General features: G+C 53.0%; 1 protein-coding gene across 1 annotated transcript in view; it reads left to right on the top strand.

The window, feature by feature from the left end:
- The window catches only part of UBE4B (ubiquitination factor E4B), an 86473-nt gene that overhangs the window by 47840 nt on the left and 22915 nt on the right, over positions 1-15718 (top strand). The window contains exons 10-16 of the mRNA XM_056110973.1: positions 742-825; positions 5165-5221; positions 5716-5832; positions 5929-6027; positions 6348-6461; positions 11540-11738; positions 13695-13833. Coding sequence (XP_055966948.1) covers positions 742-825; positions 5165-5221; positions 5716-5832; positions 5929-6027; positions 6348-6461; positions 11540-11738; positions 13695-13833 — 809 coding nt within the window. The remainder of the gene's footprint in view (positions 1-741; positions 826-5164; positions 5222-5715; positions 5833-5928; positions 6028-6347; positions 6462-11539; positions 11739-13694; positions 13834-15718) is intronic.

The raw sequence follows: 15718 nt of genomic DNA, 5'->3' as shown, positions 1-15718 counted from the left end.
CTGTGCTATCACTACAGCCCCCTAAAGCCTTTTTTTCCCCATTCCCCCCCCCCTTTTTTCTTTTTGGGTCACACCTGGTGATGCACAGGGGTTACTCCTGGCTCTGCACTCAGGAGTTACTCCTGGCGGTGCTCAGGGGACCCTATGGGATGCTGGGAATCGAACCCGGGTCGGCCACGTTCAAGGCCAACACCCTACCTGCTGTGCTATTGCTCCAGCCCCCCCCACCCTTTTTTGAAACATCACCAGCTGTCTCTTTGTTCCCCATAATTAAAGTTAGTGGAAAATCATATGTATTCTGCCCCTTGTTCTCTTTACAATAAACAGGGAACACAGGAAAGAATTAGAGGTGGGAGGCAGCAAAGACTTATTTTTTCAAAACTGATTGGGTCGAGAAAATGCGGGTGCGTCACATACACTTGCTTTACAAACAGGTGCCGCTTGGTAATTGCACTCGAGCTGTTGGCCGAGGCCTGCAGAGCTGTTTGAATTCTGGGGGGTACCCACAGCAGACCCCAGATCTCTGACTTCCTGACTCATCACAGCGAGTCCTTCCAGCAGGACTTCCGGGGCCCTGCGGGAGAGCAGAGCCACGAGCAGCGGCTGGATCCTGATCCTTCTACGTGACGGAGCTTTGTGGGCCGGGCTCAGGGGACAGGCTGGGGTCCGGACACAGCGCCCTGTTGCCTGGCTCCTGCCCGTCCTCATTGTCGCTGCTGTCCCTGCTGTTTTGTCTTGCAGATCTTTATCCCTGTCTTACAAGGCCTGGCTCTCGCTGCCAAAGAGTGTTCCCTGGACAGCGACTACTTCAAGTACCCGCTCATGGTAAGGCGGCAGACGCTGTCCCGGTTGGCAGGTGCCGACTGTGACGTCTCATTGTGGGTTGTGCTGGGAGAAGCCTCAGTGACGGCTTGGACTGGCCCTGGGACGGCCCAGACTCTGTCCCCATCTGCCTGCGGGCGATGCTTGCTGGCAGGATCCTGGGGCTCTGCCCTGTTTGAGACGGGTTTTGTTTTTTTCTTTAGGGGTGAGTGTTTGGGGCCACACTCAGCAGTGCAGCTTGGTGCAGGAGGGTTCCTTCTTGGTGGTTCTCAGGGACCACGTGGTGCAAGGGATTGGGCCCAGGGCTCCCACCTGCATTCCAGCACTTGGCCTCACCCTCTGGCCCAGAATTTATTATGAGAAATGCATGTGAAATGGGAGGTGTACTAAGGAAACTATTTTTATTTTTCCTTTTGTGTGTGTGTGTGTTTGGGGGGAGGGGAGTTTGGGCCACACCCAGCAGCGTTCAGGGGTTGCTCCTGGCTCTGTACTCAGGGGTCACTCCTGGTGGTGCTCAGGGGACCCTGTGTAATGTCGGGGGTCAAACCTGGGCTGGCGGCATTCAGGGTAAGCACCCTCCCCACTGTACTAAGCCCCAGCCCCTATTTTTTTATCTTTTTGTCGTGACTTTCTGCAGGAAGCTCAGAGTGGTTTTCTTGCTTGCCGTTCTTGATCCTATGGGTTTTCTTCAGGCGGGCTGGGGCCAGCAGAGCAGTGGACAGGCCATGCTGAGTGACCTCAGGAATAACGGCTCTTTTTTTAAAAAAAAATTTTTAAATTTTATTTTCATAAAATTGTTCACAGTAATCATTTACATTTCAACACCAAGTCTACCACCATTACACCTTCCCAGCACAGTATTTCTTTTTCTTTTTTTTTTCCTTTTGGGTCACACCCGGCGATGCTCGGGGGTTACTCCTGGCTCATGCACTCAGGAATCGCTCCTGGCGGTGCTCGGGGGACCATATGGGGTGCTGGGAATCAAACCTGTGTTGGCCATGTTGGCTGTGTGCAAGGCAAACGCCCTACCCGCTGTGCTATCGCTCCAGCCCCCCAGCACAGTATTTCAGAGTTTCCCACCACCACTCAAGCTGCCCCCTAGGCAGATGCTAAATAGTTTATTTTGTATTGCTTGTGATGAATAGTACGAGATGTTGCGTGGCCAAGAAAAGCTGGGTTTCTAAAATTTTTAAATATTTGGGGTCTGGAGGCATCTCTGTGGCCTGCTACTCTCTTCCGAGATTCTTTTCTGAGGGTCTGAATCCTGGCTGTTAACAGGCTTAAATGGAGCCCACAGGCAGTTTGTGGGTGTGACTGGCAGGGAACCTGAAGGGCGGGGAGATAGGGGGAGGTCACCCATTCCTGACTCCGTGAAGCCTGGAGTTTTCAGTCACTAGTCCCGCTTACCCGGGGTTTTCAGCGTGTTCATTCTCATACGTTTGGAGCGTGAGACGAGCCTGTGAAGGTCGGTCGTGAGCGTGGCGGTGATTGGGTTCTGGAGGTTAGCATTTGCCAGGGTTCCTTTGGGACAGACACACCTGCCCCTGTCTGAGGTGCTCCGGTGAAATCATCCTGGCACAGGGTGAGGAGACATCTCTGCGATGCGCTGCTCTCTTCTGAGATTCATTTGTGAGTCTCTGATTTTGATCTCTTTCAAGATTTATTTATGGGTCTCTGAAGCGAGGCTGATAGATGAACTTGTATAGCTGTACTGGAGGTGGTTTGTGGGCGTGGCTCCCACATACCTAACTCGTGGCCGTTTAATTTCTCGGGAAACTTGTTCCCAAGTTGTTGGGGTCCAGCCAGAGGCACAGCAGCAATTTTTTGGTATCAGGAAGCCTGCAGGCACCATCAGGCTGCTGATGCACTTGCCCGGCAGGTACAGGTTGGCCTGCTGGCGGCACCGTACCCGAGGGATGGCGGCTCTTACAGAGATGTTGGGACCAACGAGGCACTCGGCTCTTTCCTTCTCTGAGTTTGCCTCACTGAAATTCAGGAGAAAACTCCCCTCAGGTATCACAGGCTGTTCAGAAACCCAAAGGCCGACAGCGAAACGCAGAACTCTGACCTGGAACCCAGAGTCCCGTGGAGGGGCGGCGGGGGGGGGGGGTCCCTGTCAGCTCCCTGTTGGCGCCCTGTTCTGTCCTCGGTCTGCTGCCTTCTCCATCCTGTCAGTCCTTGACTTCCCCCTCCCTGGGGACATGGGCACTGGAGGGACAGGATGCCTCCCCTCGGGTGCTCGCCTCCGCTGGGAGACAAGACGGAGACACAGTCCACTGGTCCCCTGGGGCAGATGCCCAGGCTTGGCACCAGAGAGTCAGCTGGTGAGCCCCCGGCGGGGATGTCAGGAGCAGAAGCCCGTGAGCACCCTCAGCTGGGTCCTTGGAGGGGAGCAGGAACCCATGAGCCCAGGTCCTGAAGGTCTTCCTCGGGGCTCGGGTTCAGTGTTCCCTAACAGGACCCCTCCAGTCCTGCTGCGTGACAGACAGGGAGAAGCCTGGTGGCCCATGTCCAGACTGCCATTGTCACTGTCCTGAGTGCAGAGCCCCTGCTGTTTCCTGGGAGGTTTGGTTTGACTTCATATGAGTGTCTGATGTCCCCAGAGGCTTTCGTGGTCCAGACCGGCGGCCTGCGGTGCGGCAAGGGACCTGATGAGGTCTGTGACGATGGCACTGGATCTTCCCCGGGGGGTGGTTTGTTTGGGGCCGCACCGGTGATGCTCAGGGCATGGCTCTGCGCTCAGGGGTCACTCCTGGCAGGGCTGAGGGGCCGTATGCGATGCTGAGGATTGAATCCTGGTGGGCTGCGTGCAAGGCAAGTGCCCTCCCTGCTGTATTCTGGCTGGAATCTGGCACTCTCGGGTGCATCCCTGCTCGAGGCTGAGCGTGTCCTTCTCTGGAGCCTTGGGAGTGTCTCAGGCCTGAGTCCTGCCCCCGTGCGGCACCCCGGAGCTCCAGCTTGGCCCCGGCTGTGCCGCGTCCAAACCACCAGGAGAATTGTATCCACAGGCAGCTCGCGTTGGCTCAGCTGGACTTCCCGAGCCCCATCACAGGGCTGATGGTGCAGGCCTGTCTCCCCGGGTTCTCTCCCGGAGGATGGGGACCCGTCCTGGAGGAAAGGGGAGCCTTGAACCCAGAGATGGGAACCAGGCACGCGCCCTGGGGTGCTGAATGCTGGAACTTCCTGTGGTGTAATTATGTCCCCGGGAGCACTGGCGAGACGAGTCACCCTGAGCTTGGGAGCATATTTCAGACAGTGGGAGATCACGATCACGATCATCTGTTGTTCGTCGATTGCCTCGAGCAGGCCCCAGTAACGTCTGTTCGTCCTAGCCCTGAGATTTTTAAAAAGTGCCATATTCAAGGCTCTTTGAGGATTAGGAGAATGAGACCCATCATTGTTACTGGTATTTGGCATATTGGGTACGGCACGGGGAGTTTGCCAAACTCTGCGTGTGGGCAGGTTACATTCGGTAGCCTGCCAGTTTGTCCAAAGTAAAGATGAGATAATAAGATGTCGCTTCCGGGAGCTGGGTTTTATAGTCTCTGGGTCTTGGCCGTTGATGGGATTACACAGCGCTGGGGGTCAGTTGGTGGGTGTGACCCCGGCCTACTGGAAGATGGAAGATCTGGGTGGAGGATGCTCAGCCCCGATCCGAGAGCAGGCTTGGAGATCTCAGCCCCAGGACCCGCATGCCTTTGTTCCTCTGCCGGTACCTTCATGCGTGTGCAGAGTGGTCTCAGCATGGGGGTGGCTGGTTCTGGAGGTCTTCGGCTGCCGGAGCCCTGGTCGGGGCGGGGAGGAAAACTCAACCCGGCGCCCCGGTGAGGACAGCCAGGCGCGGGGCCGGGAGACAGAGGGAGGTGTTTGGGAAAATCTGTTTATAGGTTAAAATAGGTTCACTGATCTCTGGGGGTGGGGGCGGGGTCTCTATTTAAAATTGTGTCTGGAGAGCAGGTAGTTGAAATGTGCTTTGAGCGTATCTCAGAGAGATCTTCTGTTTCGAGTATCTTGGATATGAAGCGTTTCATGGTGTGTGAGCGTGTGTTGGTGAACCAGAGATGCCCCGGAGCCTTTGGCATTCTGGGGGGGGTGGCGAGGGGGCGTGTGGGGGTTGGCCCATGACTGTCAGTGGCCTTTGAGCCAAGCTGTGGTGCCTCAGGCACCATCTGCTCCCATTGACGCTTCAGTGTGTGTGTGTGTGTGTCCGTCCGTCCATTCGTCCATCTGTCCAGACCCTCTCTCTGGGCACCAGCCTCCCCCACTAGCCCTCAGAGTTGGTGTTAGCTTCTCTGCCAGCAGGTGGGACAGGCATCGCTGACGCCCCCTCCCCTTCTTCCAGGCTCTGGGGGAGCTGTGCGAGACCAAGTTTGGGAAGACTCACCCAGTGTGCAATCTGGTAAGCATGTCCCCAAGCGTCCCTGGTGTGACTGTAGTGGCTGTTCCTGGCCGGGCGAGGGGGCGGGAACCAGCCGTGCACATGTGTCTCCGAGGATCGTGCAGGCCTTCCTGGGATGAGGCTCTTCTTTGCTTGTAGTGACAGTGTTTTGGACAAGTCACAAGAGTCAGAGTCACAGGTCACACAGGGAAATCCAGGGGACTTTTTTTTTACTCAAGTCCTAGTAGCCCGTTTCAGCCCTGAAAGAATATCCTGGGGCCCAGGATGTAGCTCAGTGGCCAGTTGCCCGCGGGCTGGAAGTCATCTCGAATAAGGAGCACTGCCCGTCTCCCTTGTAAAGCGATGGGGGGGTCAGCCAGGGGCGGGGGCCGCAGTGGCGTAGCCTTGTGACAGGGGGCTGTTTCCAGCCACGGTCCCCTCTGCATCGCAGGCCACACTTGGCTTGGCCTGATCCTCCTCTCCCGCTTTCGTTTTTGTTTTCTTTCTCCGCGTAGGTCGCTTCTTTGCCGTTGTGGTTGCCTAAAGCCTTAAGCCCTGGCTCCGGGCGGGAGCTGCAGAGACTGTCTTACTTGGGGGCTTTCTTTAGTTTCTCGGTCTTTGCGGAAGATGACGTAAGTACCGGGACCGTTTGCACTTTGCCGTGCCAGCGTTTGGCTCCCTGCCCGACCCTCCGTTCCAGCTCACTGGGTTTTCTTTCCTTCCTGCAGGCTAAAGTGGTGGAAAAATATTTCTCAGGGCCAGCCATTACCCTGGAGAATACTCGCGTGGTCAGCCAGTCACTGCAGCATTACTTGGAGCTGGGACGGGTGAGTGCGCCCTCAGCGGCTTTATCCGGGCGGGTCGCAGCCAAGTGCAGGTCACTTCTGGGAAAGGGGCGCCTTTGTCGCAGCAGCTGCTGCACCAAACCTCTGACCGTGCCCCGTGTCCACTCCACCTCCTGTTCGGTTCAGCCGTCCTGCTGCCGTTGCCAGTTGCGTCTGTTCCTGTCACCCTCGGGTTCTCTCTTTCGTGACTGGAAACGTTCCAGGGTGGAGTGAGCTCAGGCGCCTGAGTGAGCTTTTCCTCGCGGTGAGCAATGAAGCGTTTCTGAAGTCCCGCTCTCCTTCTGTTTCCCCTTCTTCTGCAGCAAGAGCTCTTCAAGATCCTGCACAGCATCCTGCTGAATGGGGAGACGCGGGAGGCCGCCCTCGGCTACATGGCGGCTGTGGTCAACGCCAACATGAAGAAGGCCCAGATGCAGGTAGGGGCTGGAAACGGGCCCACGAGCTCCCGGCCGCCGGCCCTCCCCTGCAACGCACGCCAGTCGGTGGTTCCGGGGTGGTCCTCGGCTGGGACGGGCAGGGAGGGGCGTCCACTCTCCTGCTGGAAGGGAAGCTGACGCCAGGGCCAGGAACGCTGAGGAGCTGCCGTTCGGGCTCCGTGTTGCGAAGCTGGACGTTGTTTCTGGGATCCTGTGTGAGGCAGGAAGTGGGGGAGGAGTGGGCCTGAGGGACAAGCCTGCACACTGCCGGGGGTGGGGTGGGGGAGCTTGGGCAGGAGAGAGCGGGTCACGGGCTGGAGCGGGAGAACTTTCCACAAGGGCCACCAACGCCGTGGCCAGCACTGGGGTGAGCATCCGCACTGCACAGACTGTCCATGTGCTTTTGTCATTCTGGTGTGATTGAACTCAGCCTGGACCCTGTCTCAGGTGATAGGACCCGGCTGGCTACTCCCTGAGTCTCCGGGTGTCCCACAGAGTGGCCTGCTCTGCCCCGTGGGGGCAGCAGAACCTTGGCTGTGAGGGACCCTCCGTCAGGCTGTCATCTGGTGTTGGGCAATGGTATTAGGACTCCCCAGGCTGGCCATGAGGGACACCCCGAGACTTGTGCAGCTAACTTTGACGCTCTTGAGTTGGAGGGAGAAGGAAGTGACGTTGGACATTCATTGTGTTTCTGCTGGTTTAAGGGTCTCGGACATTTCAGTTCTCTGAGTTTGTCCTGCACCTTGTCAGGGCTCCGGGGCGGGGTTAGTCAGAAAGTCCTGCAGTGCCTTTTCTCACCCGGGCTCATTCCTGCCAGTGAGAAGCTGGTGTTAGTACATCCTGTACATTTTTCCCCCATTTTTTTATTTTTAAATTTTTTATTGAAGCACCTACAATGTTTTTATTGAATCAACTACAGTTACAAAACTTTCATGTTTGAGTTTCAGTCATACAATGATCGAACACCCATCCCCCCACCAGTGCACATTTTCCACCACCAATGTTCTCAGTCTTCCTCCCCTCACATCCCTCCTCTCCCCCTGCCTCTATGGCAGAGAGTTTCCCTCTTTCTCTCGACTTTGGGGCATCACGATTTGCAATACAGATAACGAGAGGCCATCGTGTTCGATCCTTTATCTACTTCCAGCACCCATCTCCCATCCCAAGCGATTTCTTCAACCGTCATTGACTTAGCGATCCCTTCTCTATCCCAGCTACCTTCTCCCCAGCCCATAAGGCATGTTTTCAAGCAGGGAGCAGTCTTCCTGGTCCTTGTCGCTACTGTCCTTGGATGTTAGTCTCATGATATTTTATATTCAACAAATGAGTGCAGTCATTCTTTATCTGTCCCGCTCTTTCTGACTCATCTCACTTAGCCTGGCACTCTCCCTGTCCATGAACTTATAAGCAGATTTCATGACTTCATCTTTCCTAACAGCTGCATAATATTCCATTGTGTAGATGTACCAAAGGTTTTTTTTTTTTTTTTCCTTTTTGGGTAACACCTGTCAATGCACAGGGGTTACTCCTGGCACTGCACTCAGGAGTTACTCCTGGCGATGCTCAGGGGGCCTTATGGGATGCTGGGAATCGAACCTGGGTCGGCTGCGTGCAAGGCAAACGCCCTCCCTGCTATGCTATCACTCCAGCCCCCCAAAGTTTCTTTAACCAGTTGTCTGTTCTCGGGCACTCAGGTTGTTTTCCAGATTCTGGCTATTGTGTACAGTGCTGCAATAAATGTACAGGTGCAGATGTCATTTCTACTGTGCTTTTTTGCATCCTCAGGATATATTCCTAGATTGGTATTGCTGGGTCAAATGGGAGCCCAATTTCTAGGTTTTTGAGAAATGCCCATCACTGTCACTGTCCTCCCATTGTTCATAGATTTGCTCGAGTGGGCCCAGTAACGTCTCCATTGTGACAATTGTTACTGTGTTTGGCATATCGAATACATCACGGGAAGCTTGCCAGCCTTTGCCATGCAGGCAAGATACTCTCAGTAGCTTGCCAGGCTCTCCGAGAGGGGCGGAGGAATCGAACTCGGGTCGGCCATGTTGGCCGCTTGCAAGGCAAACGCCCTACCGCTGTGCTATCTCTCCAGCCCAAGAAATGCCCATATTATTTTCCAAAAAGGCTGGATCAGTCGGCATTCCCACCAGCAGTGAAGGAGAGTCCCTTTCTCCCCACATCCATGCCAAAACAGGTTGCTTTTGTTCTTCTGGATGTGGGCCAGTCTCTGGTGTGAGATGATGATATCTCATTGTTGTTTTAATCGTCATCTTCCTGATGATTAGTGATGAAGAGCATTTTTTCATGTGCCTTTTGGCCATTCGAATTTCTTCTTTGAGAAAGTTTCTGTTCATTTCATTGCCCCATTTTCTGATGGGATTGGAAGTTTTCTTCTTGTTAGAGTTCAACCAGCGCCTTGTATATCCTTGATATTAGCCCCTTATCAGAAGGGTATTGGGTGAATATCCTTTCCCATTCCGTAGGCTGTCTTTGTATCCTTGGTCACTGTTTCTTTTGAAGTGCAGAAGCTTCTTGGTTTAGGATAGTCCCATTTGTGTATCTTTGTTTCCACTTCCTTGGTCTTTCATCTTTGTGGTATTTCATCTTTGAAGATACCTTTTAGCTTCAGATAGTGGAGGTTTTGCCCACCTTTTCTTCAGTGTACCTTATGGATTCTGGTCTGATGTTGAGGTCTTTAAATTCATTTTGATCTGACTTTTGTGCATGGTATTAGGTAGAGGTCTGAGCCCATTATTTTGCATGTAGCTGTCTAGTTTTTCCAGCACCATTTGATAAAGAGGCTTTCCTTGATCCACTTTATATTTCTGGCTCCCTTATCAAAGATTTGATGATCATATATTTGAGGGTGTTTGTTAGGATTGGTCTGCGGATCTGCCTTTGTTTCAAGACCATGCTGTTTCAATTATTAGTGCTTTGTAGTATAGTTTGAAGTTGGGGAAGATGATTCCTCCCATCTTTTTTCACCCAAGAATTTCTTTAGCTATTTGTGGGAGCTTGTTCCATATGAATTTCAGAAGTGTTGGAGTGTTTGATCAATTTCTTTGAAGAATGTCATGGGTATCCTTCTTTTTCTTTTTTTCCACTCTTTGGGTCACACTTGATGCTCTTGAAGGCATTCCAAGCCGTTCTCTTCCTCCTGCGCAGCTCGGGTGCCAGGTCATTTGTCCTGTTGACTTCTCGACCTAGGTACATATAGCTGTTGCATTCAGAGATGGTTGTTCCGTTGAGAGCAAATGGAGCGTCAGGGATGAGGCTGTTTCTCATAAACATTGTCTTTGTAAGATTCAGCTGTAGTCTGACCTTTCCACACTCACGGTCGAAGTCGGTCAGCATTTGTGCTGCTTGGCGAAGAAATAGCTAAGAGGACGAAGAACCTCTGGCTCCGGGCACATCTCTTTGATTCCACTGTTCTTCCTGCGTTAACATATGCCTCAGACACCTGGGCCCTACGCAAACAGGATGAGAACGCTATTCGGGTCTCCCAAAGAGGAATTGAAAGAGCTCTGCTTGGAATATCACGTTTCACTCAAAAGAGAGAAAGAATCCGGAGTTCCGACCTCCGTCGAGGATCAAGAATCAGGGACACTGTCTCGTTTGCCAAGGCGTCAAAAATCAGATGGGCTGGTCACGTAATGAGAGTTAGAGACGACCGCTGGACTAGAGCTGTTACCAACTGGATTCCACGGGATGTCAAAAGGCCACGTGGTTGCCCACCTACCAGATGGTCAGACTTCTTCATCAAGATCATGAACGATTGGTTTGAGGCTCTTTTGTGTTCCTAGAACGAACAGATGCCACTGGGCTACACTAGCACGCGACAGGGACAAATGGAGACGTTACTGGCATCTGCTCGAGCAAATCGACGAGTAACGGGAAGTCAAGTGATCAAGTGGGTCACACTCGGCAATGCATAGGGTTTACTCCTGGCTCTGCACTCAGGAATTACTCCTGATGGTGCCTGGGAACCATATGGGATGCTGGGAATCAGACCTGGGTTGGCTGCGTGCAAGGCAAACGCCCTACCCACTGTGCTATTGTTCCAGCCCCAAGAGTATCCTTATAGGATACATTGAATCTGTATAATACTTCGGATGTATTGCCACTTTGATAATGTTAATTCTCTCAATCCATGAGCAGGGGATGTGTTTCCATTTCCTCACGTCCTCTTCTATTTCTTAAAGTAGAATTTTGTAGTTTTGTATAGGCCTGTTTACCTTTTTAGTTAAGCTGATTCTGAAGTACTTGATTTTCTGGGGCATGGTTGTGAATGGGGATTTTTTTTTTCATATCACTTTCTTCTCACTCATTGCATATAGGAAAGCCATGGACTTTTGGTACTGATTTATAGCCTACCACTTTACTGTACAAGTCTGTAATTTCTATTAGCTTCTTGGTAGAGGCTTTTGGGTTCTCTTAGTATCATGTCATCTGCAAATAGTGAGAACTTGATTTCTTTCTTTCCTCTCTGGATGCCCTTAATATCTTTTTTTGCCTAACTGCTCTGGTAAGTACGGCCAGTATTATATTGGATAGAAGTGGTGAGAGTGGGCATCCTTGTCGTGTCCCTGATCTTAGAGGTAAGGCTTTTAGTTTCTCCCCATTGAGAATAATGCTTGCCACGGGCTTGTGGTAGATGGCTTTGACTATATTGAGGAAAGTTCCTTCGGTTCCCATTTTGATGAGAGTTTTCATCATAAACTTGTCAAATGGTTTCTCTTTGTGGATATGATCATGCGATTTTTATCTTTTATTGATATGGTGGGTTGTGTTGATTGACTTGCGAATGTTAAACCACCCTCATATCCCTGGGATGAATCCTAGTTGGTCATGGTGTAGGATCTTTTTGACGAGTCGTTGGATTCTATTTGCCAAGACTTTGTTGAGGATCTTTGCATCCGTGTTCATCAGGGATGTTGGCCTGTAATTTTCTTTTCTGTGGTGTCTCTGAGTATAGCCCGTCCTAGAAGGTGCCCTCACCTTGCTTATAAAGTTGGGGTCCGATCTCTGCCCAGCCCCTCACCCTGAAGCCGCCTCTCCCCTCTCCGCAGGCCGACGACCGGCTCGTGTCCACGGACGGCTTCATGCTCAACTTCCTCTGGGCGCTGCAGCAGTTGAGTACCAAGATCAAGCTGGAGACTGTGGACCCCACGTACATATTCCACCCGCGGTGTCGGATCGTTCTCCCCAGTGACGAGACGCGGGTGAATGCCACGATGGAGGATGTGACCGAGTGGCTGGCCGAGCTCTGTGAGTGCTGGCTGGGGGCCGTGTGAGAGGGCCGCTTTCCTGTGCTGGGAAATGGGCCTTCTCTTGTGGTGGGGGCCGCTCCTGGCGATGCTTGGGCCTCCCTGGTTCCGGGTGGGCTTGGGAACCATTTGGGACACAGGGGATCGAACCCAGTTGGCTGCTTGCAAGCCAGGCACCCACCGTCCCTGCTGTCCCAGGGCTCTGGCCCCTTAAATCTCTCACCGGGATGCTGGTGCTCCCTCATTGCCTGCTGCCATGCAGAAGGGGACTTGGTAAGCCAGAGGTAGATGACACAATCAGATACCACAGGAAGTGACTGAGGTTAGCCCAAATCAAACAGATGTAGTGCAAATGGGATGAAATAACCTCTTCTGAGTAGAAGTACAGGTGTGTGGGATACATACTCAGACACCTGCTAAAGCGGGTTGCCATGCTCTAGTTTGATTATGCAGATTCTATAAATGCCGATTAAAATTCTCACAAGCTATTCAATAGCTCTTGATGAATTATAAGCATGAAAGCATCATTTTACGTACATTTTTAATTTGGGGCGGAGGTGGCCACACCTGGCAGTGGTCAGGGGCTGTTCCTCGACTGTGTTCAGAGTGACCCCTGGCGGAAGTCAGCTCACCAGGGCTGTGGCCTGGCTGCCGTGTCAAGGCAAATTCCTTCTTTAACTATCTCTCCAGCCCCCAAATAGGAATATTGTATTTATTTTTTTACTATTTGCTTTTTGGGTCACACCCAGCGAGGCTCAGGGGTTACTCCTCGCTCTGCATTCGAAAATTACTCCTAGCGGTGCTTGGGGGACCATGTGGGTTGCCGTGGGTTGAACCAGGGTCAGGACGCTTACAAGGCAAATGCCCTCCCCGCTGCCCTCCCCGCCCTCCAGCCTCAAATAGGATTATTTCAGAGGTGTTAGAAATGTTCATCTTTTCTTCTATCCTACAGCCCGTATTATTTAGCGACATTCCTAAGATATGATGTAATTACCCCCAGCATTAGATAACGGTGCCAGAGACGCAGCAGAGGCTGCCGTGTGCAGTAGCAGAGCTGTTGGAAATGTGCAAGGCCCAAGCAAAACCCGGAAGCGAAATCTGGAAGCTGTAGGTCCCGTCACCTAAGCATGTTCGCAGCGTATGTCCTAGCAGATACGTGTTTTTATGGGGAACCGCACATGTGGGAATTAGATACACATGGGATGATCCGCGTTATCATTATTAAACTACAAATTATTTGCTGACGTTTACGAAGACAGGGATGACAGAATTGAATGATTCTGCCGATATGCAGCCCTGATGATGCTGTCACTCTTCGGGCAGGAGCGATGGCACAGCGGGGAGGGTGTTTGCCTTGTACCTGGCTGACCTGGGTTTGATCCCTGGCATCCCACATGGTTCCTTGAACCGCCCAGGAGTGATTTCTGAGTGCAGAGCCAAGAGTACCACTAAGTACCACTGCGGGTGCCCCAAAACAAAAACTAGTGTTACCATTCTCAATAGGTGCACTCTGTAAAATGGGCTTCCAAAGTTGAAAGGTGAAGGGGTGTTTTGTTTTGTATAAAGATCCTCCCAGTACTGGCTGGAATGGTGGGAAAGTAGCAAACACGGTGGCGTCTGGGAGGGAAACGACTAGGGGAGTTTCTCACCATAACCCGATGCCTCTCGACACTGGAAACGCCATGGTCTGTGTGAATGTGAAAACGACGTGTGAAACACATACATCGGGAGGGTTGACTCAGGCCCGGCCAGCCCGGCCACGAGCGTGCGGCACTCAGGCCAGCGTTTCTCATGCGGAGCTCGCGGCAGTCCCTCACGACGTGTCTTCAGTCTAGGAGCAGGGACAGATGCGCGTCCTTGAGCTTCTGGCATGGCCAGGGGGAGTTTGCGCTTCTGAACTCGGTGCCCTCTGCTCTGCTTCGGTCCCTGGACTGTGTGACGGGGGTTGTCTTCCTAGATGGAGACCAGCCTCCGTTTTCTGAGCCGAAGTTCCCCACGGAGTGCTTCTTCCTCACCCTGCACGCCCACCACCTCTCCGTCCTGCCCAGCTGCCGCCGCTACATCCGCAGGCTCCGGGCCATCCGCGAGCTCAACAGGTGCGTGCCCGGCCACCAGCTCGGGGACTCGGGTGGCTGCTGACAGCCGTCTCGGGGACTCGGCGGAGGGGAGGGGGGCCTCTCACACCACTGGCTTGGTGACTTGGGGGGGGCCTCTCACCCTCTCACACCTCTGGCTCTGGGACTCGGGGTGGCCTCTGACACAGCCGGCTCCGTGACTTGGGGGGGGAGTGCTCTCACACGGCTGGCTTGGGGGCTCAGGGTGGCCTCTGACAGCCGGCTCGGAGACTCGGGGACCTCTCACATAGCCAGCCTGCTTCTCTGAGGGGGTTCAAGCCCCGTCAGCAGTCCCCGGGTCCACTCTCTGCTTTGTTCAGGAGAGTCCTGGCATCACTGGGGGCCGTGCAGTATTGGAGGGCATCGAACCCGGGGCCCTGTGTGCAGTGCACAAACTTGCCGGCCAGTGTTCTGGGCCCCAGAGGAGGCATGTGCTTTTGTTCTTTCCAGGGGGTGTTCCGCACTCCCCTCCCCCCCCCCCCGCCTTCCTTCCTTCCTGCTGACCCTCCTCTGCTCTGCTCTTGTCTGCTCTTGCCTCTGCCACGTTGGCCCGTGATGGAAGGGCGTCCCCAGGGCCTCAGCTTTCCCAGCCGACTGGCACCATCGCATTGTTCTTTCTCCCTCTCCCTCGCTCTCTCCCCCCCTCTCTCTCTCCTTCTCCCTCTCTCTCCCTCTTTACCCCCCTCTCCTCTCTGTCTCTTTTTCTTTTTTTTTTTGTAGGAGTACTGCTATTTATTCAGCCACTGATTAGCTGATTGAATTGGGTATGAACTCCACCTTACCTTTTTTTTTCCTTTTTTTATAATTTTATTTATTGAATCAGGGCTGGAGCGATAGCACAGCGGGTAGGGCGTTCGCCTTACAAGCGGCCAACATGGCTGACCCGAGTTCGATTCCTCCGCCCCTCTCGGAGAGCCCGGCAAGCTACCGAGAGTATTCGATATGCCAGACACAGTAACAACAAAGTCTCCAATGGAGACGTTACTGGGCCCGCTCGAGCAAATCGATGATCAACGGGAGGGCCTTTACTTTACTTTTATTTATTGAATCACCATGAGAGCAGTTACAAAGCTTTCAGGTTTAAGTCTCGGTCATACAATGAAACACCTGCCCCTTCACCAGTGCCCATAATCCACCACCAAAATTCCCAGTATACCCCCATTCCACACCCTCCCCCTACCTATGGGGCAGATGATTTCCACATTACTCTCTCTCTACTTTGATCACATTCAGTATTTTGACACCAGACCCATATTATTATTTGGGATTTTACCCCAACACTCAGATCTGCTGAAAAGGCAGCAGTAGACAATTTGTGTTCTATTGCTGGTTATGAATAACATATGATGTCACGTGGCTGCAGTATAGCCGTGCGATCTTGAAATTCCAAAATTTTAACACTTAAATCTGGAGGGATTTCTGCCAAAACCTGCTGGGTTCCGAGATTCGTTCCTGAGTTTCTTGGATCATAGCCATTAAGCCGCTTGATCAGGAGCCAGAAAGGCTGTTAGTGGGCGGCGACTCGGAGTCTTTTTGGGACAAGGAGGAAAGGGCCGGCTCCACCCGCATCCCATGAGGCCCCGCGTGTCTCGTCACTGTGGGCCCAAACCTGTCTGGCCAGTGGCCTCTGGCGGATGGCGGCCACCGAGCTGCCAAGGGGGAGTAGGCACCCTTTTCCCCCTGGGGTGGCCCGGCGACAATAACCTACCGTGCAGTCCGGACACAAATTTCTTCCAAAAGCCGCTGGGTTTCGAGATTTCTTTCTGAGTCTCTGGGATCATGACCGGTAAGCAACTTGATGAGGAACCAGAGAGGCCATGCCTCCAATTACAACGCTGAGCCGGAGGTGGTTTGTGGGTGTGTCTCC

This window comes from Sorex fumeus, unplaced genomic scaffold (genome assembly GCF_029834395.1).
Source record: "Sorex fumeus unplaced genomic scaffold, SorFum_2.1 ptg000011l, whole genome shotgun sequence".
NCBI lineage: Eukaryota > Metazoa > Chordata > Mammalia > Eulipotyphla > Soricidae > Sorex > Sorex fumeus.
This window is presented reverse-complemented; position numbering and strand designations above follow the sequence as displayed.